General features: G+C 57.8%; 1 protein-coding gene and 1 non-coding gene across 2 annotated transcripts; one reads left to right on the top strand and one right to left on the bottom strand.

Moving 5' to 3' along the window:
• Nucleotides 1–813: 813 nt before the first annotated feature.
• Nucleotides 814–27,883, top strand: LOC142403577 (CD5 antigen-like). The gene is made up of 11 exons (XM_075489824.1): nt 814–909; nt 1,453–1,491; nt 12,229–12,334; nt 12,382–12,564; nt 14,608–14,934; nt 15,021–15,335; nt 15,692–16,006; nt 20,408–20,492; nt 21,900–22,014; nt 24,375–24,425; nt 27,815–27,883. The coding sequence occupies exons 1-11, from the start codon at nt 814–816 to the stop codon at nt 27,881–27,883; spliced, it is 1,701 nt and encodes a 566-aa protein (XP_075345939.1).
• Nucleotides 20,670–20,741, bottom strand: TRNAA-CGC (transfer RNA alanine (anticodon CGC)). Its single transcript has one exon. It is a non-coding gene; the product is annotated as a tRNA-Ala (tRNA).

The following is a 27,883-nucleotide window of genomic DNA, read 5'->3' as shown; positions in this document are numbered from 1 at the left end:
GAGCAAAGTAAGAATTCGCAATACAGCCATCCCAGACACACCAACGGAGGGCACCAGGCAAGCAAAGCCAGGGCCAGTGGGCAAAGGGAAAACAGAGGTGGGCTTCTTGTGTGGGAGGGTTGGAGGATGACCAAAGGGGAGGGGGGAAACATGGAAGAAGGAAGTTGGAGGTGAAGCAAAGGGTTCAGCCAGGGCTGTTTGTGGGCACCTGTCAAGTAGCCCTCAATCTCATTTCTCCAGCAGGGAAATCAGCATGGCTGGGCACACCTCTGATGTGCCTCGACAGGAATGCACACAGTGTGGGCAATTCCTGAGCTATATTCTCACTTAGATACCCAAGACACAGCCAGGTAGCTCACATCACTGGAGGGTGGCCATGGATTGAAGCAGGCTCTTTAGGAAGAATGGGGCAGGTTGGTGAGGAGGGAAATTTCAATGTGTGTCAAGTCAATATGTGAGTGAGCAGAAGGACAGCATGGAGCTCTGCCTAGAGCCAGGTGAGAGCTGATGGATCAGGATTAGTAGGCAGACCAACGTGGATAACATTGTAGTTGGTGTCTGCTATGGACCAACCATATTAAGAAGAAGCAGCAGATGAGGCCTTCTTCAGACAAGTAGAAGGAGCTTCTCATTGCAAGCCCTGGTCCTCATGGGGGACATTACCCAGTCAGACGTCTGCCTGAGGGGCAGCACAGCAGGGCACAAGACACTCAGGAGGCTTCTGGAGGGCACCAAGAACCTCCCAACCATTCAGCGAGAGTGTGAGGAAAGACAAAGTCCACCTCGACCTCAATCTGGTAATTCAGTCTGGACATGAAGGGCATCAAGACAGGATTTAACAACGACACCAGCAGCAAAAGGAAGTCTCGGGAAAATGTGCGCCTGCTGCTAGATGAGGCAGGGGCCCTGGTGACAGAGAGCACAGAAAGGGCCAAGAAAGGGCCATGCCTTCTTCCTCTCTGAGTTTACTGGTAAGAACAACCTTCAGGAATGCCAGGACCCCAAGACCAGAGGCAGGGCAAGGAAGACTTACCCTTGGTGCAGCAGTCTCAGGTTAGGGAACATTTAAAGAAAGTGCACGTGCATAAGTCCTTGGGACCTGAGGGGATGCACTGGTGAGTGCTGAGGAAGATGGCTGATGTCATTGTAAGGCCACTTGACATCATGTTGGAAAGGTTGTGGGGATTGGGCGAGGTTCCTGAGGACTGGAAGAAAGAAAATGTAAACCCTATCTTGAAGCAGGGCAGGAAGGAGGATGCAGGGAGCTGTCAGCCTGTCTCCCATGATACCCCTGTAGACAAGCGGAGCAAGTATGGACTAGAGAAGTGGAAAATGAGATGGATGGAAAAGTGCCTGAATCCCAGAGGGCTGTGTCCAGTGGCACAAAGTCCAGCTGGAGGATAATCACCAGGGGTGTAGCCCAGGGGTTGATGTGGGTCCCGTTCTATTCAGCCTTTGATTGGAGTCCTCGAGGATGGGACCAGGGGCATCGTGAGCAGGTTTGTGGATGATACAGAACTGGGAGGAGTGGCTGGTACAGCGGCTGGTTGCACTGCCGCTCAGAAGGACGTGGGCAGGCTGGAGAAGTGGGCAGAGAGGAAGCTCATCAAGTTCAACAAAGGGAAAGACAAAGTCCTGCCCCTGGGCAGGCATAACGGCATGGACCAGTACTGGGGGCTGGGGGCTGACTGCCTGGAAAGCAGGTTTCTAGAGAAGGATCAGGGGGTCGTGGTGGCTAACAAGCTGGCCACGAGCCAGCAGTGCGGCTGTGTGGCAAAGCAGGCCAACAGCCTCCTGGGCTGTGTTCAGGAGAGGTTTGCCAGCAGGTGGAGAGAGGTGATCCTTCCCCTCTAGTCAGCACTGCTGAAGCCACGTGTGGAGTGCTGTGTCCAGTGCTGGGCTGCCCAGTACAAGAGAGACATGGAGTGACTGGAGGGAGTCCAGCAAAGGGCCACAAAGATGATGAAGGCACACAAGCATCCTTCAGGAGGAGAGGCTGAGAGAGTTGCGACTGTTTAGCCTGGAGAAGGGAAGGCTCATGGGGATCTTGTCCATGTGTATCAATACCTGACGGGAGGGAATGAAGAAGAGGGAGCCAGGCTTTTCTCCGTGGTGCCCAGTGACAGACAAGGGGTAGCAAGGGAAGCACAGGAACTTCCCTCTCAACACAACAAAACACCTTTCATCTGTGAGGGTGGTTGATTACTGGAACAGGTTGTCCAGAGAGGTTGTGGAGTGTCCATGCACGGAGATATTCAAAATCCAGCTGGACCCTGTTTTGGGCATCCCGCTCTAGACTAGACTAGGCCATCTCCAGAGGTGCCGCCAAGAAGAGTCAGAAGGAACCGGTGGAGGTGTCCAGTGCTACGCTCTGCTCTGAGCAGGGAGAGCTTGTCCGTTAGATCAGGTTGGTGAGTGCTTTTCCCACTTGAGTTTTGAGAATGCCTGGACCGCGGACCCAGTACTAATCAACTATAAATGTGTGCATTTTTTCCTTAAACCTCATTTGAAATTTCCTTGCCTGCTTCTTGTCTGCATTGTCTCTTGTCCTTGTCTTTCCTTCCTGACTGCCAGACACATCCTCATGCCTACTGTAAGCAAGGACAACCACAACCTTCTCTCCAAGTGTGGCAACACCAGGATCCCCTGTGACTGCACAGCCAGGCATTGTGGCCAGCTCTGAGCAGAGAGACACCCTGGGGGTCCCTGCCTGGGCTCAGAGGAGGGCATGTGGAGACACGCAGCACCTAACACAGAGGGAATGTGGTGGTGCCTGTGGGCTGACACCGAGGCAGGGTTTTGGTCAGAAAGGGTGAGCAGAGAAGACCTCCAGCAGCTCCTCTGCATACCTGGTCAGGGAGTAATGCACTTGGTGGTGCTCCTGAGAGAGGATGGTGGCATGGGAAGGGAGGTGCTAAGAGCTGTGGTGCAGGGCACTGGGGCTCAGAACTAGGTCTGGGGTTCCCAGCAGGCAGTGCCAGTGGCTACAGCCCCAAGAGACCCCTGGCCATGGAGAGAGCATCAGCGAGTCTTGTCCCAGCTGTGGAGAGCTGCTGTGGCTGCAGAGAGGTTCCTGGGAGTGCTGGGGTCAGTCCTGGCTGCCCTGCACCTCCCAGCCCAGCATGTCTCTTGGGTCTCCACAGCAATCGCAGTGACTGGGGTGACAGCCCTGCCTGGCTGGGGATTGAGGGCAATTTAGAGTTTCCATCAGTGTGGGAGGTTCTTGCAGCATCGTGGCTTTTGTTGAGATCCCTGTCCCTGTCCCTGGGCTGGCCCACACCTGCATCCCCACATGTGGCCCTAGACCTCTGCTGGTGCAACCACCACTTGGGACAGGGTGCATTCAGGGCTGGGGAAACATCCTCCCGGCACAGTTCCCACAAGCGACCTCAGTGCCTCATTCCCCTGCAGCCACCCAGCTTTGAGTGCCCACCCCAGCACCCGACCCCTTCCCTGCCTTGGCCATGGCCCCCATGAGGGTTTGCAGACAGCCCTGCTCTGGGGTCTGCCAGGGTGTGGGCATGTGTGAGCCCATGCAGGTCTGGATGTTCCCCCAGTACAGACACTGAGCCCAGCAAGAGGACGGAGATGGTTCAATACTGTGGGGGTCTCCCCAAAACGTCCCTGTGACCTCCAACTTCATTTCCCACAGCCTTTTCAACTCCACCCATAAATCTTCATCTTTGGGGTCTGCCTCCCAGTCACTGCTTATGGGGGAGGATGGGGATCCGGGGGGTGGGGTGGGGGCTAGTTGGGGATGTGGGTTCTTTAGCAGGTGGAGGAGGGGGGGATATAGGGGCGATAGGATTTGGGGGATGTTGGGGGGTGATTTGTGGAGGCCCTGTGGTAATTCTGGGCATCCCTGGGGCAGTTGGGTATCTGTTGGGGTCCCTAGGGGAAGTTTGGTGTCCCTGGGGATGTTGGGGGTCCCTGGTGCAGTTTAGGGTGTCTCTGAGACTAATCTGCAAGTCCCTGGGGGCAGTTTGTGGGATCGCTGGGGTAGTTTGGTGTAATCTGGGTCTCCCTGGAGATGTTGGGAGTCACTGGGGAAGCTGGGGGGTTCCATGGCAGTTTTGGGGTGCCTGGGGCAGTTTGGGGAGGTCTGTGGGTGTAATTTGGGGGTCCCTGAGGCAGTTTGCTTGTCACTGGGGGTAGTTTTGGAGTCCCTTTGCAATTTTGTGGTCCCTGGGGCACTTTGGGGCTCCTGGGCCAGTTGGTGGGTCCCTGGTGGTAGGTCGAGGGGGCTTAGGGTGGTTTTGTGAGACCCTGGGCTAATGTGGGGTCCCTGGAAGCAACTCAACGGATCTTAGGGACTGTTTGGGGGTCCCTGGGGTAGTTTTGGGGATCCCTGAAGATAGTTCAAAGGGCTTTAGGGGCAGTTTTGTGGTCCCTGTGGCAGTTTTGGGGTCCCTGGGGGTAATTTGTGGTGCTTGGGGGCAGTTTGTGGGTCCCTGGGGATGTTGGGGGTCCTTGGGGGTAGTTTGGGGATTCCCTGGGGAAGCTGGGGATCCCTTGGGAAATTTGGGGGGTCCCAGGGGCACTTCTGGAATCCCTGGGGTTAATTTTTGGGTTCCTGGTATATGTTGAGAGGACCCTGGGGTCGTTTGTGTTTCCCTGGGGCAGTTTTGGAGTCCCTGGGGCATTTTGGGCATCCCTAGGGCTAATTTGGGGTCCCCGGGGGTAATTTTGTGACTCCAAAGAGCAACGTGGGGGGGTCCATGGGGGTGCTCCCCCCACCCCCCCCGAGGGACCCCATAAACTCTCACCTGGCAGCACCCCCACCAGGGGGTCCCCCCCATTACCTCCACCTCCCCTGTGGGACAGGACTGGGGGTAAATGGGGGTATATATAGGGGCTATGTAAGGGGAGGTGTATATATGGGGAGGGGGATATGTGGAAACTATAAGGGTTAATATATGGAGAGTATATATAGGGGGGTATATATGGGCGGTATATATGGAAAGTATATGTATATGGGGTTATATACACGGGTATATATTGAGACTATATCTATAAGGTGTTATATAGGGGCGTATATAAATGTGGGTATATACAGTGGGTATATATGGGGATGGTTGTAAATAGGGTTATAAATGGGGGGTTAAAAAGGGGGGTATAAATGGGTGGTATTTATGGGGAGGGGTACGTAGTAGGGATATATGGGGAGGGGTGTAAATGGGGGTTTAAATGGGGGTGTTAAAAAGGGGGTTGTAAATCGGGGTTATAAATGGGGGAGGTATTTATGGGAAGTGGTCCATATGGGGAGGGGTGTATATGGGGAGGGGTGTATATGGAGGTATACAGACAATATACAGGGAGGGGTATATATGGCGGTATATAGGAGGATATATATGGGGAGGGTAATAGATGGTGGGTATAAACAGGGGGTATATAAGGGGAGAAGAAACAGGTGCTATAATTTGGGGGGTATAAATCAGGGTGATAAATGAGGGGGTTATAATTGGGGACTATAAATGAGGGGCTAAAAAGGGGGGGGCAATAAATAGGGGGGCTAAAAATAGGGGGCAATAAATGGGGGGGCTATCAATGGGGGTACAAACATGGGGGTAGAAGAGGGGGACACCCCACCCTACCTGGCTGGGGAGGTCCCCCCACTGCGGGGGGGGCTGACGGAGCTGCCAGGCCCAACATTTGATCTTGCGGCCACAGGCCTTCTTGCTGTTGAGTTTTTCAGGTGGGGGCAATTAAACCCCAGGGTGAATTAAGCCCCCCAGCAGTGGGACAGCCTGTGGTCCTCTCTGGTGGGGGTACTGCAGAAACGAAGTGCTGAGGTAGGCCACCAGCACCCCTCCAACATGTTGGGAATGGGGGGAATGGGGAAGATGATCTCTGGTCTTTGAGGGACAGCAAGGTCTTGAGGTTTGAGGGACATCAAGGTCTTGGGGTTTGGGGTAGTCATTGATGGTCCCTAAAGGACACCAAGGTCTTGTGGTTTGGGGTTTGAGGGACACCAAGGTCTTGGGGTTCTCTGGTCCTTGAGGGACACCAAGGATTTGGGATTGGGGATGGTTGTCTCTGGTCTTTCATGTGTCTCATGTCATGTCTGAGTAGCTCATAGGCCTGGAGTAGGCCCAAGGCATGTGTAGGTGATTCTTCTAAAGTCACTGCTGCCTGAGGAGCTGGTAGGGCAGGAGCAGGACCATAGCTTCTGTAGGTGGTTTTGAGGTCATTGGTGCCTGAATGGCCGATAGGCCAGGAGCAGGCCAATATCAGAGGTAGATGCTATGACATCCTCTGTGGCTGAGTGGCAGATAGGCCAGGGGCTGTGCATGAGCTTATGATGTCACTGCTGCCTGAGTAGCTGGTAGGCCAGGAGCTGGCACATGGCTTCTGTAGGTACTTCTGATGCCACCAAAACAATATTTTGACCACGCCCAAATACGGCTTTTTGGAAGAACCATCATCAGCAGAAGCCCATACACCGCACACACACGTGTGACACTGTAACGCATGCACACACAGTGCCAGCAGTAGGAGGGTGTGAGGTCACCATCAGGATAACCCATGAGCACACAGCAGTGGCAGTGGTCACATCACCGATGGCACCCCGTGGCTGTGGGGCTCGGTGCAGAGCGGCCATGTGCTGTCACAAGGGCTTCACGGAGGACGGGAGCTGCCCGGCCCCGTGCCTGCGAGGCCGAAGGAGCAGCCCCTGCAGCCCTGGCTGGAGCAGTCGGGGTGGGGGTGGCTCGGGGACCCCGCAGGGATGTGCCTGGGCACGGCGCCAGGAGGAAACCACAGACTTCCTGCCTGGGCGCTGCGGGGGGAGCGTGGGGAGTGCTGCGAGGCCACGTGGGCTGTGGTTTGTGCACCTGCAGGCTGGAGCTCCCGATGCGCCCGCGGGGAATAACGGCCCCTCGGTGACACGCTGACAGTCAGGGATCTGTCTGAGCCTCTGGGCTGCACGTCTGCTGCCAGGGCAGGGACATGTCCCAGCTCCGGCTCCTGCGAGGGACCTTCCATGGGGCTCTCCAGGGAAGGAAGGGTGAGCCAGCACTCCTGGGACGGGGCTCTGGCCTGGGCTAAGGCCCTTTCCCAGCTGCTGCTCCCAGCACAGCGGCGTCTGTAGCAGGGACAGGGGCTGTGTCCTTCCCTTCCTGACACAGCCTCCGGCGCAGCCCCAGCCCTGTGCTTCCCACGGCACGAGGGTGGCTGGACACTCTCACCTTGGGCTCTTGGCTGTGCCTGGCATAGGAGATGCTCAGTGCTCCTGGTTGAGAAAGCAGGGTTGAGGGGGTGAAAAATCCATTTACCCCCACACAAGCAGCCCTGTCCTGTGACGGCCCCCCACCACGGTGACGTGACACCTGTAGCAGAGCCGTCTCTCATATATGGTCATGAATGGCGCTGGAGAAGTTCATTGGAGGGCCGGGCTGTGTCGGAGGGGAGATAGCTCCCGATAATGTCGAAAAAGGCCCTGCTGCTTTGATTGGCTCGTCCTGTAGCTGGGCTGGCATCTGCAGAGATATATTGCCCTGCTGTCGTCATTGTCCCCAGGAGTCCCCAGGAGCCGTGGCAGGGCGTGAGGCAGAGCAGGGATGTGCTGGCAGGGCAGGAGGCTCAGGATGGGCACAGAGGGAGTCCTGTCCCCTCGGATGCTGGGGCTGCTCCTCTGGGTACAGCTGTGCAGCGGTAAGTGCCAGTTCCATTGTCCCCCAGCCCAGGCCCAGCGGGTAGCAGCATGGCCATCGGGATGTGTCCAGGAATGGGGTTTCTTTGCAGGTGCTACTGAGGTGAGGGCCAGAAGGTGCTCAAGTCCATGGAGCCTGTGCCTGCCTGTCTGGATGGGAGAGAGCATGTCCTTTTCCAGGGCTCCGGTGTTTGGGGCAGCCTGTGCCTGGCTGGACGCAGAGACACCCTGTCCTGGGGTAGCCTTTGGGGACCCCCCGTTCCCCAGCACTGTGCCTCTGGAGCCGGTGGTGGCCTAGCTGGGGGTGGCAGCAGGCAGAGATCCCCAGGGCACTGCCAGCCCCTGGGGTACCCCAGAGGCTTTGTGTGCTGCTCACTGCCCCCTTGTTCCAGGGGAGCCCTGAGCCCATGAGGGCAGTTTGTGCCCTGCAGAGAGAAGGGAACGGGGGCATCTGCGTCGAGAGACATCCTTCCTGGGGGGCCTGTCCCAGTGCAGGGCTGGGCTGACACCAGGGGCGAGGAGGGGATGTGGGTGTGGGGATCACTGGAGTGGTCTAGGTGGGAACAGGGAAAGCCCTGGGGGTGGGGTTGGGTTTGGATGGTGGCAGGGCAGGTGGTTTGCATGGGAAGCTGCAGGGCTGTGTACACGGGGCTGTTCAGGGGGTGCTGGGCTGGGGAAGAGCGGGTGCCCTGTGCAGGGCTGGGCACAGTGTGCAGGTGTGCGTGGGCAGGGGGCAGGTGGCCGTTGGGGTGGGACAAGGTGCCTTGTGCGGTGGGATGGCGAATGACCCAGCAGGGCCAGACCTGCACACCCCCAGCCTTGTGCAGCCCGTGGGGATAGAAGGGATTCCCGCACCGCACTGGGGACAGCCTGGAGGGGAGAGGGCTCCCACCCTGGCACCTCTGACATGGCCTGGGCAGGGGGTTCCCCCAGACCTGCAGTGCTGCAGCTTGGAGCTCTCCTGACCAGTGCCATGTTGGTGTTTGAAGGGGCTGCAGAGGTGAGGCTGGTGAACGGCGACAACGACTGTGCTGGGAGAGTGGAGGTGAAACATGAGGGCCAGTGGGGGACCGTGTGTGGTAACTACTGGAGCTTGCAGGATGCTGCAGTGGTTTGTAAGCAGCTGGACTGTGGGTCTGCTGTTGGAGCTCCTCAGTATGGACATTTTGGGCCAGGATCTGGCCCCATTTGGCTGGATGCTGTTGGCTGTAATGGCACCGAGTTGGCCCTGTCTGACTGCCCGCACAAAGGATGGGGTGAAAATAAGTGTATTCACAGTTTCGACGCTGGAGTGATGTGCTCAGGTAAGGGGACAGCTGGTTCTCCACCTTTGGATCTGGGACAGGGGAAGGGTCCTGGCTGCACCCTCAGGGAGCAACAAGCCAGGATCTGGCCCCACTTGGCTGGATGATTTTGGCTATAGTGGCACCGAGTCTGCCCTGTCTGACTGCCCACACAGAGCATGGGGTGAACATAACTGCATTCATGATGCTGATGTGTTCAGTTAAGGGGACAGCCTATTCCCCACCTCTGGGGACGTGACGGGGGAAGGAACCTTGGGTGTGCTCTCAGGGAGCAACAAGTGGGCACTGCAGCACTGTCCAGTGTGGTCGGTCACACTGCTGAGCTGGGACTGTCATTGCTGGTGTTCTCAGTGCCTGGGAAAAGCCCAGAGGGAGCCTAGCCCAGGCTGAACTAACCCTGCCGCAGTGTCTCAGCCCCTCTTCAGTCAGTGTCTTGGGCTGCAGATGAATCCTCCATCACTGCCCTGGGGTGTCCACTGATCCTCACTGGTCTCCACCCATTCTGCCAACTCCCAGACAACAGTGCTGAGGGTCCCTGTGCTAAAACAGAGGTTTTGGCAGCACTTTCTGACTCTATTGAGTGCCTTCTGTCACCTTCTGAGCCAGCATGAGACCAGGGGGACATGCAGGTCTCCTGTCCCTCTGCCTGGATGTTGGCTTGGGACCTGTGCACCTCTGGACAGAGCCCTGTGTTCCTGGCTGAGGACACCCCCTCCGAGCAGGCATCGGAGAGGGCTGGACAGGCACCAGCCATGGTAACAGCTGCACCATTTCCGTGCTCTGTGACATCTCCCCCTAACAGCAACCTCCCAACAGCCCAGAACAGCCCTGGGAGCAGGGTGCATTTCTGGCTGCGTCAAGGTGATGCTCCTGCCTGGTCACAAGCTCTGCAGGGGCTGAGCAGGCTGCAGCAGTCATTATCACCTGGGCCAGTTCTCCTGGACCCGAACTGCGCACACCACTCAGTGCTGGTGGGACCATGCTGGGCAGCACAGGGCGCCTTGTGCAGCAGCAGATTGTGCGAGCAGTGCCTGGTGCTGCAACAGACATATAACCTTGAGTGCTGTGATGGTGTAGAGAAGGTGTGCAGGGGGGTGGGGTGTGTTTGTGTCACCAAGAGTCCTTCAAGAGCTTCCTCTGGGATGTTCAGTGGGTGGTTTGGTCACGGCTTGCTTGGAGGTGATGCAGGATGTGGTCCTGTATCTGTCAGAGGACTGTGGGTACTCCCAGTTAATTTGTTTTTTCCCAGGATTTGTCCGGCTGGTAGAAGGGAAGAGCCGCTGCTCAGGACGTGTGGAGATCCATGATGGGGACCAGTGGAAAACTGTCTGTGACTCCCACTTTGGTCCCAAAGCTGCTGACGTGGTCTGCAGGGAGCTGCAGTGTGGGGTGGCCCTGCCTGTTGCTGGGGCAGCTCACTTTGGGGAAGGGGTGGGTCCCATGTGGGATGGAGAGCTGCAGTGTGTGGGGAATGAATCCCTCCTCATCTCCTGCCCCAGGGGGTCCAGCAGGGACCAGCCCTGCACCCACATGAGCAGCACTGCTGTCACCTGCACACGTAAGGACTCAGGGTGGGGTGTTGAACACTGGGTGAGCTCCAGCCTGAGGGGGGGCAGGTTGTGCCTGTGGAGACAAGGGAACTGGGGTACCTGTTCCCACAGGCTGGCAGAGAGGTGACCTTCCTGGGGCATCCTAGACAAGGGCACGGCTGGGCTGATACCCGAGGACAAGGAGGGGGCATGGGTTGGGAGGGCTCACTGGCATCATCCTGTTGCACCACAGGGGACACAGAAAGGCGTGAGGGTGGGGGATGAGCTGGGAGATGCCCAGGGCAGGCTGTGGTCCAGGGGAGCTCAGGACCTGGGCAGAAGCAGCAGTGTGTGCTTGGGGGAGCCGTGGTGGGGGCAGGTCTCTTCTCAGGGTGCTGTCTGGGGAGGAGCGGGTGCCCTGGGTGGGTATGAGCCGGGGGTCAGTTTGCAGGGGGCCGTTGGGGTGGAAGGAAGTGCCAAAGTCTGTGGGGCCCCAAATGACCCAGCAGGTCTGGAGCTGGGCATCCCCAGCCTTGCACAGCCCGTGGGGATAGAACGGAGCCCTGCACTGCCCTGGGACAGCTTGGAGGGCAGTGGGCTCCCACCCTGGCACCTCTGGCTCCACCCGAGCAGGGGTTCCCCCAAACGCACAGTGCTGGGTCTCAGCACTGTCCTGACTGGTCCTGTGTCAGTGTTTGAAGGGGCTGTGGACGTGAGGCTGGTGGACGGCGACAACCACTGTGCTGGGAGAGTGGAGGTGAAACAACAGGGCCAGTGGGGGACCGTGTGTGGTCACTACTGGGACATGCAGGATGCTGCAGTGGTTTGTAAGCAGCTGGACTGTGGGTCTGCTATTGGAGCTCCTCAGTACGGAGTCTTTGGGCCAGGATCTGGCCCCATTTGGCTGGATGATGTTGGCTGTAATGGCACCGAGTCTGCCCTGTCTGACTGCCCACATGCAGGATGGGGTGAAAATAGCTGTGTTCATGTTGATGACGCCGGAGTGATTTGTTCAGATAAGGGGACAGCCTGTTCTCCACCTTTGGGTCTGGGACATGGGAAGGGACCTGGGTGTACACTAAGAGAGCAACAGGCTAACGTCACAGCAGGGCCCGGTGTGGCTGGTTGAACTGCCGAGCTGGGACTGTCATTGCTGATGTCCTCGGTCCCTGGGGATGCCCAGTGGGAACCTGCCCCAGGGTGCCCCTACCCTGCCTGGTCCCCGAGGTGGCTCAGATGAATCCCTCTGCCCTGCCCTGATGTGTCTGTTGGTTCCCATCTTTCTCCTCCCTTTCACCCAGGACCCATCTGGGAGCAGTGAGGTCCAGGTCCCCCCATGCCAGAGGCGCCAAGAGTGACTCATGCAGCCACCCACAGCCTTGGGGAAGGGCATGAGATGGATGAGGAATTTTGGGTTGTGCCCCCGGCAGACAAGGGTCCCTTGGCCCAAGCAAAGGTATTGCTTGGAGAGGAGGAGTGCTGGGCATGGGCAGAGGAACAGGCTGGCACGTGGCACCTCATTCCTCCCCCAGGGTCACCCCACAAGAGCGTGTCCAGGGGGACAAAAGCCCGTCCAGGAGTGCTGCCTCGCTACCCAGCCTCTCGTGTCTGTCCCAGCCTCTGGCTGCCTTGTGCTTTTGGGTTTGCCAGCACTTTACTGGCTCTCCTCTGTACCTGCCCTTGCACTGGGAGCTCGTGTAAGCCCAGGGTTGCTCTTCTGTCCACTCCTCTGCCCTCTGCCCAGCTGTTGGCCATGGACATGCGTGCCCAGCAGTGCACTCTGGTCATCCCTGAAGACCTCTTTCCCGGCAGGCGCCGGAGCGGGAGGCTGGCACAGACACTGACCATAGGTACAGCCTGACTGTACCTTTACCCTGTGACATGTCTCATCTACCAGCAGCACCCCAACGGACCAAGACCCCCCTGGTACGGGGTGCATTTGTGGTGGCACCAAGGAGTTCCTCACGCTGGGCCCTGAGCTTGGTGGGGCAGAGCAGCCTGCAGCAGCCAACAGCGCCTGGGAGCATTTCCCCAGACTCCAAGTGCTCTGGCTGCTGCAGTGGCCAGGGACCAGCGCTGGGTAGCCCAAGGTCTCTGGGGCAGCAGCAGTTTGTCTGAGAGATTCCTGTGGCTGTGAGTTTGGGAGCGAAACAAGCCCACAAGTGCTGTGCTGATTTCTGAGGAGCAGCAGGGGGGGAAAGATGTTTTTGTGCCATCAGCACCCCCTGAGAGCAGCTGGCATGGTCATGGGGCTTTTTGCCTTTGATTACCTTGGAGATCAGATGGGACATGATCAGGGGACTGCCAGAGGGTTCTGGGAACACTCAGGGGTCCTTGTTTGCTCCAGGGTCTGTCTGTCTGGTCAGAGGGAATAGCCTCTACTAAGGATGTACAGTGATACATGATGAGGACGCTGGGAAAACTGTTTGCATCTCACACTTTGATCCCAAAGTTGCCAACATGGTCTGCAGGGTCTGCTGTGGGTCTGCAATAGACACATAGCCTTGAGAGCTGTGATGGTGTAGAGAAGGGGTGCTGGGGGGCCTGGATGTGTTTGTGTCACCAACACTCCCCCAACATCTTCCTCTGGGCTGTGCAAGGGGCCATTTGGTCATGGCTTGCTTGGAGGTGATGTGGGAACGTGGACATTTAACTGCCAGAGAGCTCTCAGTGGTTTTGATTTTCCCAGGCTTTGTCCGGCTGGTAGAAGGGAAGAGCCACTGCTCAGGACAAGTGGAGATCCATGATGGGGACCAGTGGAAAACTGTCTGTGACTCCCACTTTGGTCCCAAAGCTGCTGACGTGCTCTGCAGGGAGCTGCAGTGTGGTGTGGCCCTGTCTGTCGCTGGGGCAGCTCAGTTTGGAGAAAGGGTTGGTCCCATCTGGGATGGAGAGCTGCAGTGTGTGGGGAATGAATCCCTCCTCATCTCCTGCCCCAGGGGGTCCCGCAGGGACCAGCCCTGCACCCACATGAACAGCGCTGCTGTCACCTGCACACGTAAGGACTCAGGGTGGGGTGTTGAACACTGGGGATATGCCGGGGGTCGGGGAAGAGGGCAAGGACCGTGCTGGGCTGGGCGTGAGGACAGGAGGGCTGATGGGTTTTCTGCAGCATGAAAATAGTGCAGAGGGATAAGAAAGGCATGCTGTGCCTCTGGCCTCTCCGCCAGCTTCTGAGGGTACAAGAGCACCAATCCACCCTCAGCCCTCCTCTCTCCCCAGAGTACACAGGCTTCAGGCTGGTGAACGGCAGCACGGCGTGTGCGGGGAGGGTGGAGGTCCAGGTGCTGGGGACCTGGGGGACCCTCTGTGCCTCCCGCTGGGATCTCTCGGATGCCCACGTTCTCTGTCGTCAACTCAACTGCGGGTTTGCTGAGTCCCTTCCTGGAGGAGGGCATTTTGGGAAAGGACTCGGACAAGTCTGGAGAGACTCATTCCACTGTGACGGGACTGAAGTCCACCTGGGACAGTGCCCAGTGATCACCCTGGGGGCCTCACCGTGCTCCCATGGGAACAACGCTGCTGTCATTTGCTCAGGTGAGTGCTGGGAAAATGCTGCATTGAATCCGTTTGCCCCTTGTGTGTGACATGGCCACCCAAAGCAGGGGTCCCATGGCAGTACCAGGCTGAATTTCTCCCTGCAGAAAGCCTTGCTTTCCCAGGAGCTTTCTGGAGGGCTTTGCCAGCTCTGGCTGACGGCTCTACTGTGGGAGAGCTGAGGACTGAATGGAGGCAGGCACCTGCCCTCAGGGCAGCGGCTTAGTCCCCTGTGCCACTGCCAGGCCTGGGCTCCTGTGTTTCTTTCCTGTGGGATGAGCCCAGGACAGGGCTGCGGGGCTCTGCTCCATCCCTCTGGCTGCAGACAACCACATGCCATCCGCACGGAGAGCCCTGCAGAGCCTCATCCCATCACCCAGGCAGGAGCAGGAGCTGCCTGTGTGCCCCCAGCCACAGCAGAGCTGGGTCTGAGCTGGAGAGCAGGCACGGGCTTTGCCCTCTCCTCTTGTCAGCACAAGGCTCAGACTTGTCCTGTTTGGTTGGAAAAGTCCCCCTTGCCCTCCTCCCTGAAGGGTGCCATGCTCCCCAGTGCTGCCGATTTCTGTGGCATCTCTGCTCTCCCCAGGCTCAGCCGGCTTTGCATCCCTGCGGCTGGTGGGTGGAGGGAGCCGGTGCGACGGGCGAGTGGAGATCTTGCATCGCGGGACGTGGGGCAGGGTCCTGGATGACCAGTGGGACGTGCAGGAGGCCAACGTGGTGTGCCAGCAGCTGCAGTGCGGACAGGCACAGGCAGCCTACAACCCCCCAAAGCCTGAGCGAGGGATGGGCCCCGTAGGGCTGCGAGGGGTCCGGTGCACAGGGAATGAGACCAAGCTGACCCTCTGCAACACCTCCCTGCCCGAGAGTGCACTGGCAGAAGGGGTTGCAGAGGACGTGGGAGTCATTTGCTGGGGTGAGCAGTGCTTCATGGGCCCCCCAGATGATGGGGTGTGTGGGTAGCCATGCCCTGACAGCCACTGGGGTTTCTCCCCACTGCAGGGAGCCGGCGGGTCCGTCTGGTGAACGGGTCTGGGCGCTGTGCCGGGAGAGTGGAGATCTACTACCAGGGCAGCTGGGGGACCGTCTGCGATGACGACTGGGACGTGGCTGATGCTGCTGTCGTTTGCCACCAGCTGGGCTGTGGAGGAGCAGTGGAGGCGGCCAGCTCTGCTCGGTTTGGGGAGGGATCTGGGCAGATCTGGCTGGATGGCGTGACCTGCTCTGGGGACGAAGCTGCTCTCTGGGACTGCCCTGCCAGGCCCTGGGGGCAGCACGACTGCGGGCACAAAGAGGATGCGGGAGTCATCTGCTCAGGTCTGTGCTGGCAGCTGTGGTGGGAGCCTGCTGCCGGGGAGGCCAGGACGTGGGGAGAGCCAGGCATGGCCAAGGCTGTCCCTGGCTGCCTCTGAGCCCTTGCCTGTGGCCGTTCTGTGGACACCCATGCACGGGCACCCTCAGTCCCTCTGGGGCTCCCTGGGGAGCTCAGCCATCCCCGAGTGTTAGCATGAAGGGCAGGGGTGTCTGTGCATCAGGGACTTCTCTCTGCCCCCGGGTGCAAGGGGCACGTGCTGGCCCTGCCCCTGCCCGGCTGAGGGCCTGGGGAGTGCAGAGGTGTCCTGGCTCCCACAGCCCCACACCAGCCTCTTCCCCCTTCCTGCCTTTCCTCCCAGAGTTCCTGGCCCTCAGGCTGCAGAACAGCGACGGCTGCTCCGGGCGCCTGCAGGTTTTCTACAACGGGACGTGGGGGAGCATTTGCTCCAACTTGATGACTCTCAGCACGGTGTCGCTGGCATGCAAGGAGCTGGGCTGCGGGGACAGAGGATCCCTGGAAAGACGCCTGCCCTATGGCAAGGTGTCTGGCCCTGCGTGGCTGGATAATGTGCAGTGTGGGGAGAAAACCAGCTCCTTCTGGCAGTGTCCCTCCGCTGCCTGGAACCCGCAGTCATGTGAAGACCTGCGAGAGGAGATCCACATCACCTGCGATGGTAACTCTGAGCCACTCGGGCACAGTGTCACCCCAGCTCCTGCTCCCCTCTATGCACAGCCAAATGCAGAGGGGCTATTCCTTTCCATGTCAGACCCTTCTGCTGCCGGTGGCACAAACATGACTGCAGCCACACAAGTGGAGCAGCAGTTGTCACCCAGGTTGCCAGCAGCACCTGGGGGAGGCAGAGGCATCTCCAGGGGAGGTCTCAGAAGAGACCAGACAGGCTTCAGAAGAGCCTCCCCTCCATAGACACACTACTGCTGCTCTGTGAAGCAGGAACCTTTAGGGGCTGAGCAATCAGGGTCCCCCCAGTCCTGCGCGTGTCCCCTGAATGACCGGGCTTCAGTTGCTGCCATGACCAAGATGGTACAGGGAGGCACAAGAAGAGCTCAGCCTCGCTCTCTTCTGCACCATCCCATACATGCTGCTGCCCCTTCACTTCAGTGTTTCTTTCTTCAGGGACACGCCCAGAAATGTCCCCGGAGGCATTGGCCCCATGCCCCAACTCCACGAGCTGCACAGGTATTGAGCTGCTCCTCTGTGTCCCCTTCTTGTGTGGCAGGGCTCTGCCTGCTGTCTCAGTGCCATGGGAGGTCTTTGCCTTCTCCAGACAGGGAGAAGATTCGTGCCGTGGGAGGCGAGGACGGGTGCTCGGGCAGAGTGGAGGTGTGGCACCGTGGCTCCTGGGGGACGGTGTGCGACGACTCCTGGGACATGCGGGATGCCGAGGTGGCGTGCAGGCAGCTGGGCTGTGGTCCTGCGGTGTCTGCCCTGAATGAGGCTGCATTTGGGATGGGGCAGGGCCCCATCTGGCTGGAGCAGGTGGAGTGCCGGGGGACAGAGCCATCCCTGCAGGACTGCTGGGCCCGGCCTGGGGATGGTGGTGCTTGCCGGCATAAGGAAGACGCTGCTGTGCGCTGCTCAGGTGAGCGGCAGGGCTGGGACCCCTTGCTGGAGTATTGGCAGGGAGCTGGGGAAGGCCTTTCGTCCAATTGGCCATGGCATGGCCCCTGACCTCCCAAGAGCAAGAGCGTTCCTGCAGAGTGCAGGATCCTGGTGCGAGGCAGGGAGCAGCCTGGGTGGAACTGGGTGTCCTCTGGGTACTGTCCGTGGGGCCCTGCAGCCTCAGGGCTATTCCATGGGCTGCCTGTCCCACTTGGGCTGCCTGCCACCCAGAGCAGAGGCCCTGGGCCCTGTCCCGGTCTCCTTTTCGGGCACTACTGGAGGGGCAATTTGGGTGGGATGTGCCAGGGACATGTACAGACACACACGTAGTGTGTTGGGGAGGAGGCTCCCCAATACCTGCACACCCACCCTCTCAGCCCAGCTCTCCTTTTCCTCTTCTGCAGCTCCACCCAGGACAGCAGCATCCCCAACCCGAGCAGGTAACTGGTCCTCTTGCCTGAGGCTGGGTATCCCTGGGGCCAGGCTGTGACCCACACCTGGATGGAAGGGGCTCCTTGCTGGGCTGGGAAACTCCCAGGAGGAGGCACTGGGGTGGTGTTGCGGGGGGGTGTTGGGGAAGGTTGGAATGTACTCAGCAGGGTGGAAGCTTGCCCATCAGTCCCCCCTGGGACCCTCCACCCCGTGCTGCCTTGTGTGATGGTCGTCAGGGCTGGTGCTGCCCCCTCCTCTCCCAGGCCTGGTGCTGCCCCTTCCATGTTCTTGCCCATACAGGTCCCACTCGGGGCCGTTTGACAAACAGTGGGAGATTCTCTGTGCCTGTCATCATCTGCATCATCCTGGGGGCCCTCCTCTGCCTGCTCCTGGCCCTCCTGGCTGGGCAGGTGCTAAGGGCCAGGTCGGGACGCAGAGGTGGGTCCTTCCACAGCAGTCCCTGGGGGAGATGCCTCCTTCAAAGGCTGTGGGGTGTCAGTGAGGGTCACAGGTAGAGCTGGAGGGGATGAGACTGTGTGCTGCCACCTGTCCCATGCACCACCCCATTGACTGCCTGGCCATGGGGCATCAGCATTAAGGTTTAGAGAGAGCCCAGAGGCATGGGGGGCTAGCACTGGGGCAAGGAGAGAAATGGCAGACTGAGGATGGCCAAGGCTGCCAGTGCTCCGGGTAGTGCTGGAAGGGGCTCTGGGGCAACAGAGATGACAGGAGGTGTGTGGGGCAGTAAGGTCCATCTCCGAGGTGTCAGGTCCTCAGCCTGTCCCTCTGCCCAGCCCTGCCCCCACCCATAGCAGGGCAGGGGCCCTGCTGTAGACCCATGGGGCAGATAGGGAGCAGCTCCAGGTGGAGAGGAAACATGGGAGCTGCTCCAGGGTCAGACAAGGGGGCATGTCCCAGGGGCCAGAGGACCATGAGTGCTTTCTCCGAAACGGTGATGCGAGGGTGATGCTGCCCCAGATGATCTCCACAGCAACGTTGCCCTCACTGGGGGTGCTGCAGCCGTGCCTGGACAGTGCAGTGGGGCTGTGCTGTCAGACCAGTCCTGGGCTGGCCCAAGCAAGAGGTCTGGGGAGCACAGTGGGATCCCATCACCCCTCTGCCTCTCCCTGTGCCAGCCCTGCCTCTGTTCCCAGGCTCCAGGAGAGCTCAGGAGCTCTTTCCCGAGGCCGTGTACGAGGAGATCGGTTACTGCCCAGTGTGGGAGAAGCAGGCGAGGTTTCGTCGCACAGGTAGGTGTGGGTCCTCCCTGGAGACACATCTGCAGGACCCTTTCCCCTGGTCCCAACCCAGAGATGATCCCCTGAAGCCCCCCACACTGTGGTCCCTGCAGCGCTGGGGCCGTGTTGTCTGTGGGGGAGCATCCAGGGTGTGGGTCCAGGAGAGGAGCAATCTCGCCACCAGCTTTGCCCGTCCCAGCTGCACAGCCCCTCTCTTCCTGCCCCTGCACCCCATGTGACACCTGAGGAGTGAGGGAAGGGGCTGTGCTGACCATGAGACAGGTCAGTGGAGCTCACTCCATACCACCTGCTGTGCATCTTTCCAGGCTCCTATGCAGAGGAATCCCTGACCCAGCTGCAGCCGTACCCTGGGGACACCGAGGAGGAGGATGGTCTGAAATCAGCACCAGGTAATGGAGACAGGAAGGTGTTGGTCTCCCTGTAGACATGTGATGGACAGAGGTGTCACTGAGTGTCACCATGAGAGATGCGGAGGACATGGGGGTCTCCTGTGGTGCTGCCAACACCAGTGTCTCAACCCTGTGTTTCCGTGTGCATCGTCCTATCCTCTGCTCTGCAGGACATATCTTCTCACTGTCAGCAGCTCCCCTCTCCTTTCAGATATTCTTGTTGAGCCTGGAGGCAACCCAGCAGATGGCTATGATGATGCCAAGGAGGTTCCTGACTTTGGGGAGGGTGCTGCTCCTGAGCAGGGAGCTTGGGAAATGCCCAGGGTGCCAGAGGAGGGAGCAGGCTCCAGGGATGCAGTCGGAGGTGAGAGGGAAAGATAGCGCTGCTGGTTCCTGGGGTGCCATCCCTGGTGCCACCCATGGTGGTCCTGACATGGTGGTCGCTATGGTCCTGACACCCAAACCTCCTGGGCAGGGGGAACCTGCCACGGGAGTTTTCCTTGGAGGGACTGTGGGTGGGAGAATGAGCTGAATGTGGTGAGGAGCAGGGAGGAAGGTGATGTACAGACCCCATGGGCCAACTGCAATATCCTGAATTGCTGCTTGCAGGGGGCAGCCTGCGCTCCCGGAGAAGTGCTGGGGTCCCTGGAGCTGAAGGAGACACCTCGTCCCTGTCCCTGGGGAGCATGGGCTATGATGATGCTGAAGAGGTGTCTGTGGCACACCCCCATGAGGACACAAAGGCTGTGACACGGCAGCTTAGTGCACAACAGTCCCTGAGCCCCAGGCCAGGAGAGCCCATCCCTGCTGTGCAGCTGGGTGCAGCCAGGAGGGAGGAGAGCTCTGTGCAGCTGGGAGAGCTGTGAGCACCAGGGAAACATCTCCCTTTACCACGGGCAGCAGAAACCGCCTGCAGTTTCCTCTATTTTTATTCCCGCTTTTACACTGTGCGTCCATATTGGTTCTTATTAAAAGTCTCTGAGGGCTTTGACCCAGAGCTGGGCCTGCCCAGGTGTTGGGTCACCTCCCTGAGGCTGATGAGGGGGAGCAGAGAACGATGACACAGTGGTAGGCAAGGGGCACATCTCAGGGACAGCAGGCTCGGGGTCAGGCTGTGGGGCTGCGAGAGCCCATGGTCCCTGGGGAATAATCCTGCTGACAGAGACATTTCCATGCTGCTGGCCACGGGCAGTTTCTAGTCAAAATGGCTCTCTGGTATATCCTGTGGTACACCCCAGCGGCAACATCCATTTCCTCACCCTCGGGTTTCCAGCTGCTCTCTCCCAGGCCCTGCCTGGGCCATGCTGGTCTCCCAGTGCAGAGGCCATGCCAGAGCTGCTATGTCAGGGTAAGCCCTGGGCTGTGGCCCCACAGAAGTGAGCCCTAAGGTGGCCGAGTCCCCTGAACACCCCAGCCATCCCCAGGGGGGATCATGGCCCACGGATTACCTCCCACAATGGTGAGGATGCAGCTCTGCTCCCCACTGCCCCAGCACAGGGTGCAGAGCCACTTTCTGGGACACACGGGCTGAGATTCCCTCTCCTCATGCTCTGCCAGGAGCCCAGTCTCCATGGGCTGTTCCATGGGCTCCAGCCTGCACCTGCCTGAGGCTGGGGAGTCAGGGCAAAAGCAGCCCTGGAGATGCTGGGGATTGAACCCAGGACCTCCCACATGCGAAGCAGGCGCTCTGCCACTGAGCTACATCCCCTTGACACCTGCCAGCAGGAGAGACACTCTCCTCCCGTGATGTGTCTATGACGAGCACAGTCCTGTTGTCCCCTGCGTGCCCAGGGAACCTCTGCAGAAAACAGCACTTGAACCCTTCTGAGATGGGGAAGCTGGGACTGCCTCTGTGCTGGGGCCTGATCCTGGCACAGGGCTGCACTGCAGAGTGCTGCCCCTTCAATGCCTCTGCAGGGCAATGGGGCAGAAGGAGGCTCTTGCTGCAGGTGCTGCTCCCACGCTCTGGCCCACTGCGGGATGGGTCGATGGAGAGGAGAAAACCCCTTCCCCTGAGCCTCCTCTGCCACCCAGGGCAACAGCCCTCTGTGCCACATCTGTCCCCAACTCCACAGCAGGAGCAGTGCAACAGGGTGAGGGAAATGCCCTGCCTGGGGTGAGGTGCCCGCAGGCTCCGATGGCATCCCAGGGCACGCCGTGGAGGGGATGTGGTGGCAGAAATCTTCTACCCGCTCCTCCAGGCACCAGGCCTCCCCCTGCAGCCCTCTGTTCCCCAGCATCCCTGCAGGTGACTTGAAGAGCAGGCTTCCATCTCCATGGGGCTGGGCATGGGGGTTGGGCTCAGGGACCTTCCCATTCCTTCAGCACTGATGACTGTCCTGGCAGCAAAGCAGTGCCCTGGGACAGCCCTGGCTGGGGTCTCTGTGGCAGGGTGGGTGAGTGTGTTCAGCTGGTAACTCAAAGGCTGATGGTTTGACCACATGCAGGGATGGTGTCCTCATGGTGGCACAGCTGGGGCAATTGTGTTGCCCAATGCCATAGAGTTTTCCCTGCTGAGCCCCTGCCTGGCAGAGAGGGTTTGGGGGAATCAAAAGCAGACCACAGTGCCTGTGAACTTCTGGAGTGGTTGAGTGGAGTTAAGGGGATGGACTGCTCACCTCTTCTGCTTTGCACACATGACCCCAAAACCCATCCTCAGCAATGACTCTCCCATTCTTGCTCAAGAAAGGCGTAGAAGGACTCTTCTGGAGCAGTGATTATCCTGCAGGCACTACCCCTGTGGCCAAGCATGTTCAAGCTCGTGCTAAAAGCTGACAAGACAGTAACTGTGCTTGGACAGACAGTCTCTCCCTCTCACCACCTCTCACTTGCGCTCAGTCACAACAAAAGCCAAACTTCTCTGCAGGTGCATCCCTAAGGAGCCGGCCGTGAGGCAGCAGAACTGTACGGGGTTAGAACATGCACGTTGCTGTGAGACTATAGTCCAGCACGTGCCATTCCTTGGCCTGACTGGGGAGAGGGTGAGGCTGGAGACAGAGGGAGATGTGCTGGGTCACAGCTGTCACTGTGTTCCTGAGGGTCAAGCAGGGCTCTGTAGCAGCAAGAGGTTGCAAGAGGGGAGCCCAGCAGCTTGTTGGAGCTCATGAGCAGGTCTTTCTTCCTCTGTGCAGGGACTGATGGCTGTGAGGGGCTGCAGCTGGTCTAGCCAGTGCAGTCTGGTGGGTGAGTCTATTTGGGCACGGCTTTGCCAGCTGTCCTTGGCACATCAGAGGTCTCGCTGTGACAGACCTCTGGAGGGAGGACGCTGCCATTCAGGCCTCAGCTCCAGGGAGTGCCTCTCCCTGGGACTGGGGGGACAGTGGCCTCCCCCATGGGCAGTATGCTCTGGTCTGCAAGCTGAGGTCCAGGTGAAGGATGTGTGTGAGGAGGGGAGCAGTCTGTGCACCATCAAGAATGACAAAGAGGAGAGAGACAAGGTCTTTGCAGAGACCCCACAAAGGAAAGGTGCCAATTGCTGTGGAGCAGGGAAGGAGGGACAGATGGAGAGCACCCCAAAGAAGCACTGAATGTAGAGTCCTGTTGAGGGGAAGGCTGGGGACTTGTGGAGCAAGAGGAAGGCTGCTTCTAACCCACAGGTCTGCAGCTACAGTGCAGGGACAGTGCTCTGGCAAGAGGTGAAGGAGCAAGGAGGGCCAGGGTAGGCTGGAAGGCGGCAGGCAGGCTCTGCGAAAAACTGAGCGAGGATAGCACTGTATCAGCCCACGGTTGAACCAGGGACCTTTGGATGTTCAGTCTAATGCTCTGCCAGCTGAGGTACTTCAGCCCTGCCCCAGCAGCCCTTGTCCCAGTTCCACCCCTGCCAGGCCACAGGCTGACACACATGAGGAGCATTCCTTGGGGAGGGTCCCAGGGAAGAGCTGTTCCTGGCCCTGGGCAGAGGGACCTGTCCTCTCCCTGCCTCCATGGCCAGGTGGGCTCCAGATTTGGGTGGAGGCCAGCTTACACTGGGCATGCCAAAATGTGTGTGGGACTTCAGTCCAAATGTGACAGTGGCAAAGCAGGTGGGCAGGCCAGGCACGTGTAACTGCAAAGGCTGAGGGTGGAAGAAGTGTGGGGCTGTTGGAAGACCTTATCTCCTTCCCCATGGAAGGCCTCCTGCCCACCCTTTTTTCCCCAGCTCAGCTTCACTCCTTTATTCCCAACTCTTCTACCTCCTCCCCTCTGAGCAGCGCTAGGCCATGGGGAATGGGGTTGTGGTCAGTCCAGAACACTTCCTGCCTGCTGCTCCTTCCTTCTCCCACTTTTCCCATGGGGTCCCTCCTACAGGCTACAGTCCTTCAAGATGAACCTGCTCCACTCTGGGCTCTCCACAGGCCACAGTTCTTTCAGGAATTACCCAACTACTCCAGCATTGGGTCCTCCACAGACTGCAGGGCTTACATTGTCCACCATGGTCTTCTCCATAGGCTGCAGGAAAATACCTTCTGTGCTGTGGTATTCTCCATGGGCTGCAGGGGAATATCTGCTCTGGTGCCTGGACCACCGACAGGGTGGTTCTCCTCCTTCTTCACCGACCATGGTGTTTGCAGGGCTGTTTCTCACACTTTGTTTTCCCCCTAACTCCTATTCCAGTCTGGCACTTGTGCCCCTTCTTAAATACATTTTCACACCCGTTCCACCAGCTTTGTTGCTGGGCTCAGTTTTGGCCAGCGGTGGGTCTATTTTGGAGGTGGCTGGACCCAGCCCTGTCTGGCATGGAGGCAGCCCTTGGTCTTCTCTCACAGGTCACACGTGCAGCCTCCTCGCTACCAAAACCTGGACATGGACACCAACGCACTGTGTAAAACTTTGCCTTGCTAAATGACGTCCCCTGGTCCTCCCTTGTGAAGAGATCCAGCCTAGTTGCTGGGGAGGAAGAGAGAGCAAGAGAGAAGGCCTTGATGCTGTGAAAGCACTCTTCCGCAAATAGCTACAACACTGGTGTATTATAAACACTGCGTTGGTCGCAAATCCCAAACATGGCACCATACGGGCTGCTATGCAGAAAATTAACTCCATCCCAGCGAAAACCAGCACAATGTACCTGGAAATATTTCCCAGGATTAGCTGCTCTATCACCTTCCCAGGGCTCGAGGAGAGGCTGACTCATCTCTTGTTCCCCAGGTCCTCCTTCTTGCCCTCCTTGAAAATAGCAGTGACATTTGATTTCTTCCAGTCTTCGGGCACATCCCCATCTCAATGCTCGGTAAAAGATTCTTCGGAGTGTCCTCGCAATGACATCTGCCAGCTCCCTCAGCACTCATGGGTGTATCCCATCAGGGCCCGTGGACTTCTGTATGCCCAGTTTGCGTAAGAATTCCCTGACCTGATCCTCTTCCAGCAGGGCTATGTCTGCCTGGCTCCAGACTTGCCCCCTCATCTCTGGCACCTGGTATTCCTGAAGGCTGGTCTTGGTAGTAAAAGAGGAGGTGAAGAAGGCATTCAGTACCTCAGCCTCTTCCAAAAGAAGAAATAGGCAAGAGGAGGCAGCAGAAGAAGGAGGAGGCAAGAGGAGGACAAGGATGCAACAGAAGCAACAGGATTAAAAAGAGGAGGAGGCAAGAGGAGGCCACAAGCAAAGGAGGAGGAGGAGTCAACAGGAAGAGGAGGCAATGGGACACAAATGGAGAATGAGGGAATAAGAGGCAAGAGCGGGCAAAAGGAGGCAAGAGGAGGGAAAAGGAGATGGACATAACAGGATGTAAAGGACACAAGAGGAGGAAAGAGGAGGAGGAGGAAGACGCAACAGGAGGCCAATGGAGTTAAGAGGAGGAGGTGGAAGCAAAAGGAGGCAAGAGGCGGGCACTTGAGGCAAGAGGACAAGGAGGAAAAAGAGAAGGTCCCCAGATGCAACAGGAGGAGGAAAAGGAAGCAGAAGGCAACAGGAGGAAGAGGAGGTGGCAAGAGGACAAAAGAGGAGGGAAAAGCAGGAGGAGAAGGAGATGGAGAGAAGAGGAGAGGACAAGAGGAGGAGGAGGAGGAAGAGGCAAGAGGAGGAACCAGGAGCAGGAGAGGAGGAGGCAACAAATGGAAATAGGAGGCAAGAGGAGGAAGAGGAGGCAACAGAAGGCAAAAGGAGTGGGAGGAGGCAATAGGAAGAGGAGAAGGAAGGGAAGGAGGAGGCAACAGGTGGTAACAGGAGGACACAGCAGGAGGAGGCAACAAAAGGAGGAGGCAAGTAGAGGCAAGAGAAGGAAGCAACAAGAGGAGGAAAAGAAGGAAGAAGGAACAGGAGGCAAAAGGTGGAGGAGGAAGACACAGAAGGTACTAGGCAGAGGAGGAAGAAGAGGAGGAGGAGGAGAATTAGGAAAGGTCAAAGTAAGTGGCAAGAGGAGACAACAGGATGAAGAGGAGAATGTGGAGGAGAAGGAGGTGGAGGAGAGGAGGAGGCAACAATTAGGAACAAGAGGTAAGAGCAAGAGGAGGAAAAGGAGTCTGCTGGAGGCCAGAGGATGCACCATCAGGAGAAAGAGAGGGAGGTAAAAGGAGGCAGAGCAGGGAAGAGGAGGAGGAAGAAGGGGAGGAAAGAGGAGGCAAGAGGAAATGGATGATGAGGAGGAAAAGGCAAGAAGAGCAGGAGAAGGAGGAGGCAGTAGGGGCATAGGATGGTGGGGCAACAGGAGGCCACAAGAGGAGGAAGAGAAGGAGGAGGAAGCAAAAAGAGGCAAGAGGAGGCAACAGTAAGAGAAGGAAGCGTAAGAGGAGGAAGGGGAAAAGGAAGAGGAGGATAAGAGAACGGGGAGGAGGAGGAGGTGGAGGAGGAAGAAAAGGAGGAGGAAGAGGAGGAGAGGAGGAGAGGAGGAGGCAACAGGAGGCATGAGGAGCCAAAAGGAGGAAGAGGCCTAGGATGCAACATTGGGGCAACAAAAGGCAATAGGAACAGGATGCGGAAAAGAAGGCAAGAGGAGGCAAGGGAAGGCAACAGAAGGAGGAAGAGGAGGCACAGGGGGTTGAGGAGGAGGAGGAGGAGGAGCAGGAGGAAGCAACAGGAGGTACCAGAAGGAGGAGACAATATGAGGCAAGAGGAGGAGGAGGAGGCAACAGGAGGCAAAAGGAGGATAAGGAAACAAGAGGCGACTCCTGTTGCCTCCTCCTCCTCCTGCGGCCTCCTTTTGCCTCTTGGTGCATTCTCCTCCTCCTCCTGCTCCTTTTTTTGCCTCCTGTTGCCTCCTGAGCTCCCTTTTTTCCCCTCTTGCCTCCTCTTCCTTTTTCCTCCTACTGTTGCATCCTGTTGCTTCCTCCTCTTCTTGCCTCCTCTTTCCTCTTATTGTCTCCTGGTGCCTCCTCCTACACCTCCTCCAGATTTCTGCTCTTGCCTCCTACCTCACCTCCTCCTCCTCCACGTGCCTTCTCACTAACGGTGGTCCGTTGGCCACCTTTGGTTCAAAAAGAAACTACTCCTCTCTAGTTCAAAAAGAAACCACTCCTTGGGCTCAAATGGAAACTGCAATGCTGAGCTGTCAGGACCACATTGGCTGCAGTTAGATGTAGGTTACCTGACACCCCTGTGACTTCAGAGGAACTCTAGTTGGCAGAGTTCCTCACAGCCCTCACTGGGGGCAAGGTGTCAGGGAGAGGGGAGCACGTTTCCGTTTCCCACATCCCAGGACAGTGCCCAAACCATCCTCCCCTTGCCCTCTGGCATCTCATTTCTTGAGATGCACATTGGCTGGGGCTTCTGGCAGTAAACCTTCAACAATCCTTCAGGTGCTTGGGTGATTTCCCTAAGATGATCAGTATCTAAAAAAGAAGAAAAAGCAACACAAAGCAACCTACAAACAACCCGCCAACATGAATCTGCCTAAATCTCAATAGCTGCAACATAGCAGTTTGCATCTCTGATAGCCACTCTGGGCAATGCCAGTTCAATCAGTAGTTGCAATGTAAGCCATCATACCCCATCCTCAAGGACAACTCTAAAGCAGTTCAGATGAAGGGTGGTCTTTGAAAAGTCACTGGTTGCATCCCCAGCTGGCATGGACACTGCTGATTCCCCACTCCACAGTGGCAGAGCTTGGATCCCTTCTCGGGACACACTTCTTGCCAGGAAGCCACAGCCATGGGGGTATCTCACCTGGTTCTTACTGGCACTTCACTCAGCATCCATTATGGTGCACATCTTTCTTTTCTGTGTCTACTCCGTCCACACATCAGAATCACAGAAAGACAAACACTTCATAAAAGTTTGTCATAAAGCCCTTGTTACAGGAAGGAAGTCTCCCCATCAGATCTGGAGGGAGCCAGGAAGATTGCCATCAGCACTAGGAAGATCCACGAAGCTCAAGGCCTTTTCTGAAGTGCAGCAAATTCTTGCAACCACGATTTGAGCCTGGAAGTGGGAAGGAGTTGATGTGTGTGGGTGGAAGTGGAATAAGTGTGTTGTGGGAGTATGTCAGGGCCCTTGTGCAAATCAAGGATGACGGAAACATTTCCACCTTATGCACATGCATCCGCCGAGGAAATGGGGAAAGCCCGCTGCTGGGGCTGGATGGGCTCAGTCATGTCCCATGAGCTCACCTTGCTCTATTTTGCAAGAAAGAAGAAAATAGGAGGACTCAGTTTGCAATATCTAAGTCAGCCAGTGGGAAACAAATAAGTAATTACATTGTTGGAGAGGGGGTCAGATTATGAGAAGGAAAGAACAGGGAAATAATGATTTCTGTGTTTAAAAAATGGGGAAACTGAGACCCAGCTTGTGTATGTTTCTTCTGCGGAAAGATCTACTTTTTTTCCTGAGGGGCTGACCCTATCAGACTAGCTTTCACAGTTTTCCTCTGCTAGAAAGGCCCGAGAACACCAGGGATGGGATTCATCTACGCGCATTTAGACATGCCCAGTGGAAGGGCTTGA

Source organism: Mycteria americana, unplaced genomic scaffold, assembly GCF_035582795.1.
Source record: "Mycteria americana isolate JAX WOST 10 ecotype Jacksonville Zoo and Gardens unplaced genomic scaffold, USCA_MyAme_1.0 Scaffold_39, whole genome shotgun sequence".
Lineage (NCBI taxonomy): Eukaryota > Metazoa > Chordata > Aves > Ciconiiformes > Ciconiidae > Mycteria > Mycteria americana.
This window is presented reverse-complemented; position numbering and strand designations above follow the sequence as displayed.

Excerpts from the sequence above, each read along its gene's own strand:
- LOC142403577 (XM_075489824.1), top strand. The coding sequence starts at position 814 with ATGAAGGGCATCAAGACAGGATTTAACAACGACACCAGCAGCAAAAGG. Across the intron at positions 12,565-14,607 it reads TGGCCAGGGACCAGCGCTGG|GCTCAGCCGGCTTTGCATCC; the intron begins GTAGCCCAAGGT and ends TGCTCTCCCCAG. Across the intron at positions 14,935-15,020 it reads CGTGGGAGTCATTTGCTGGG|GGAGCCGGCGGGTCCGTCTG; the intron begins GTGAGCAGTGCT and ends TCCCCACTGCAG.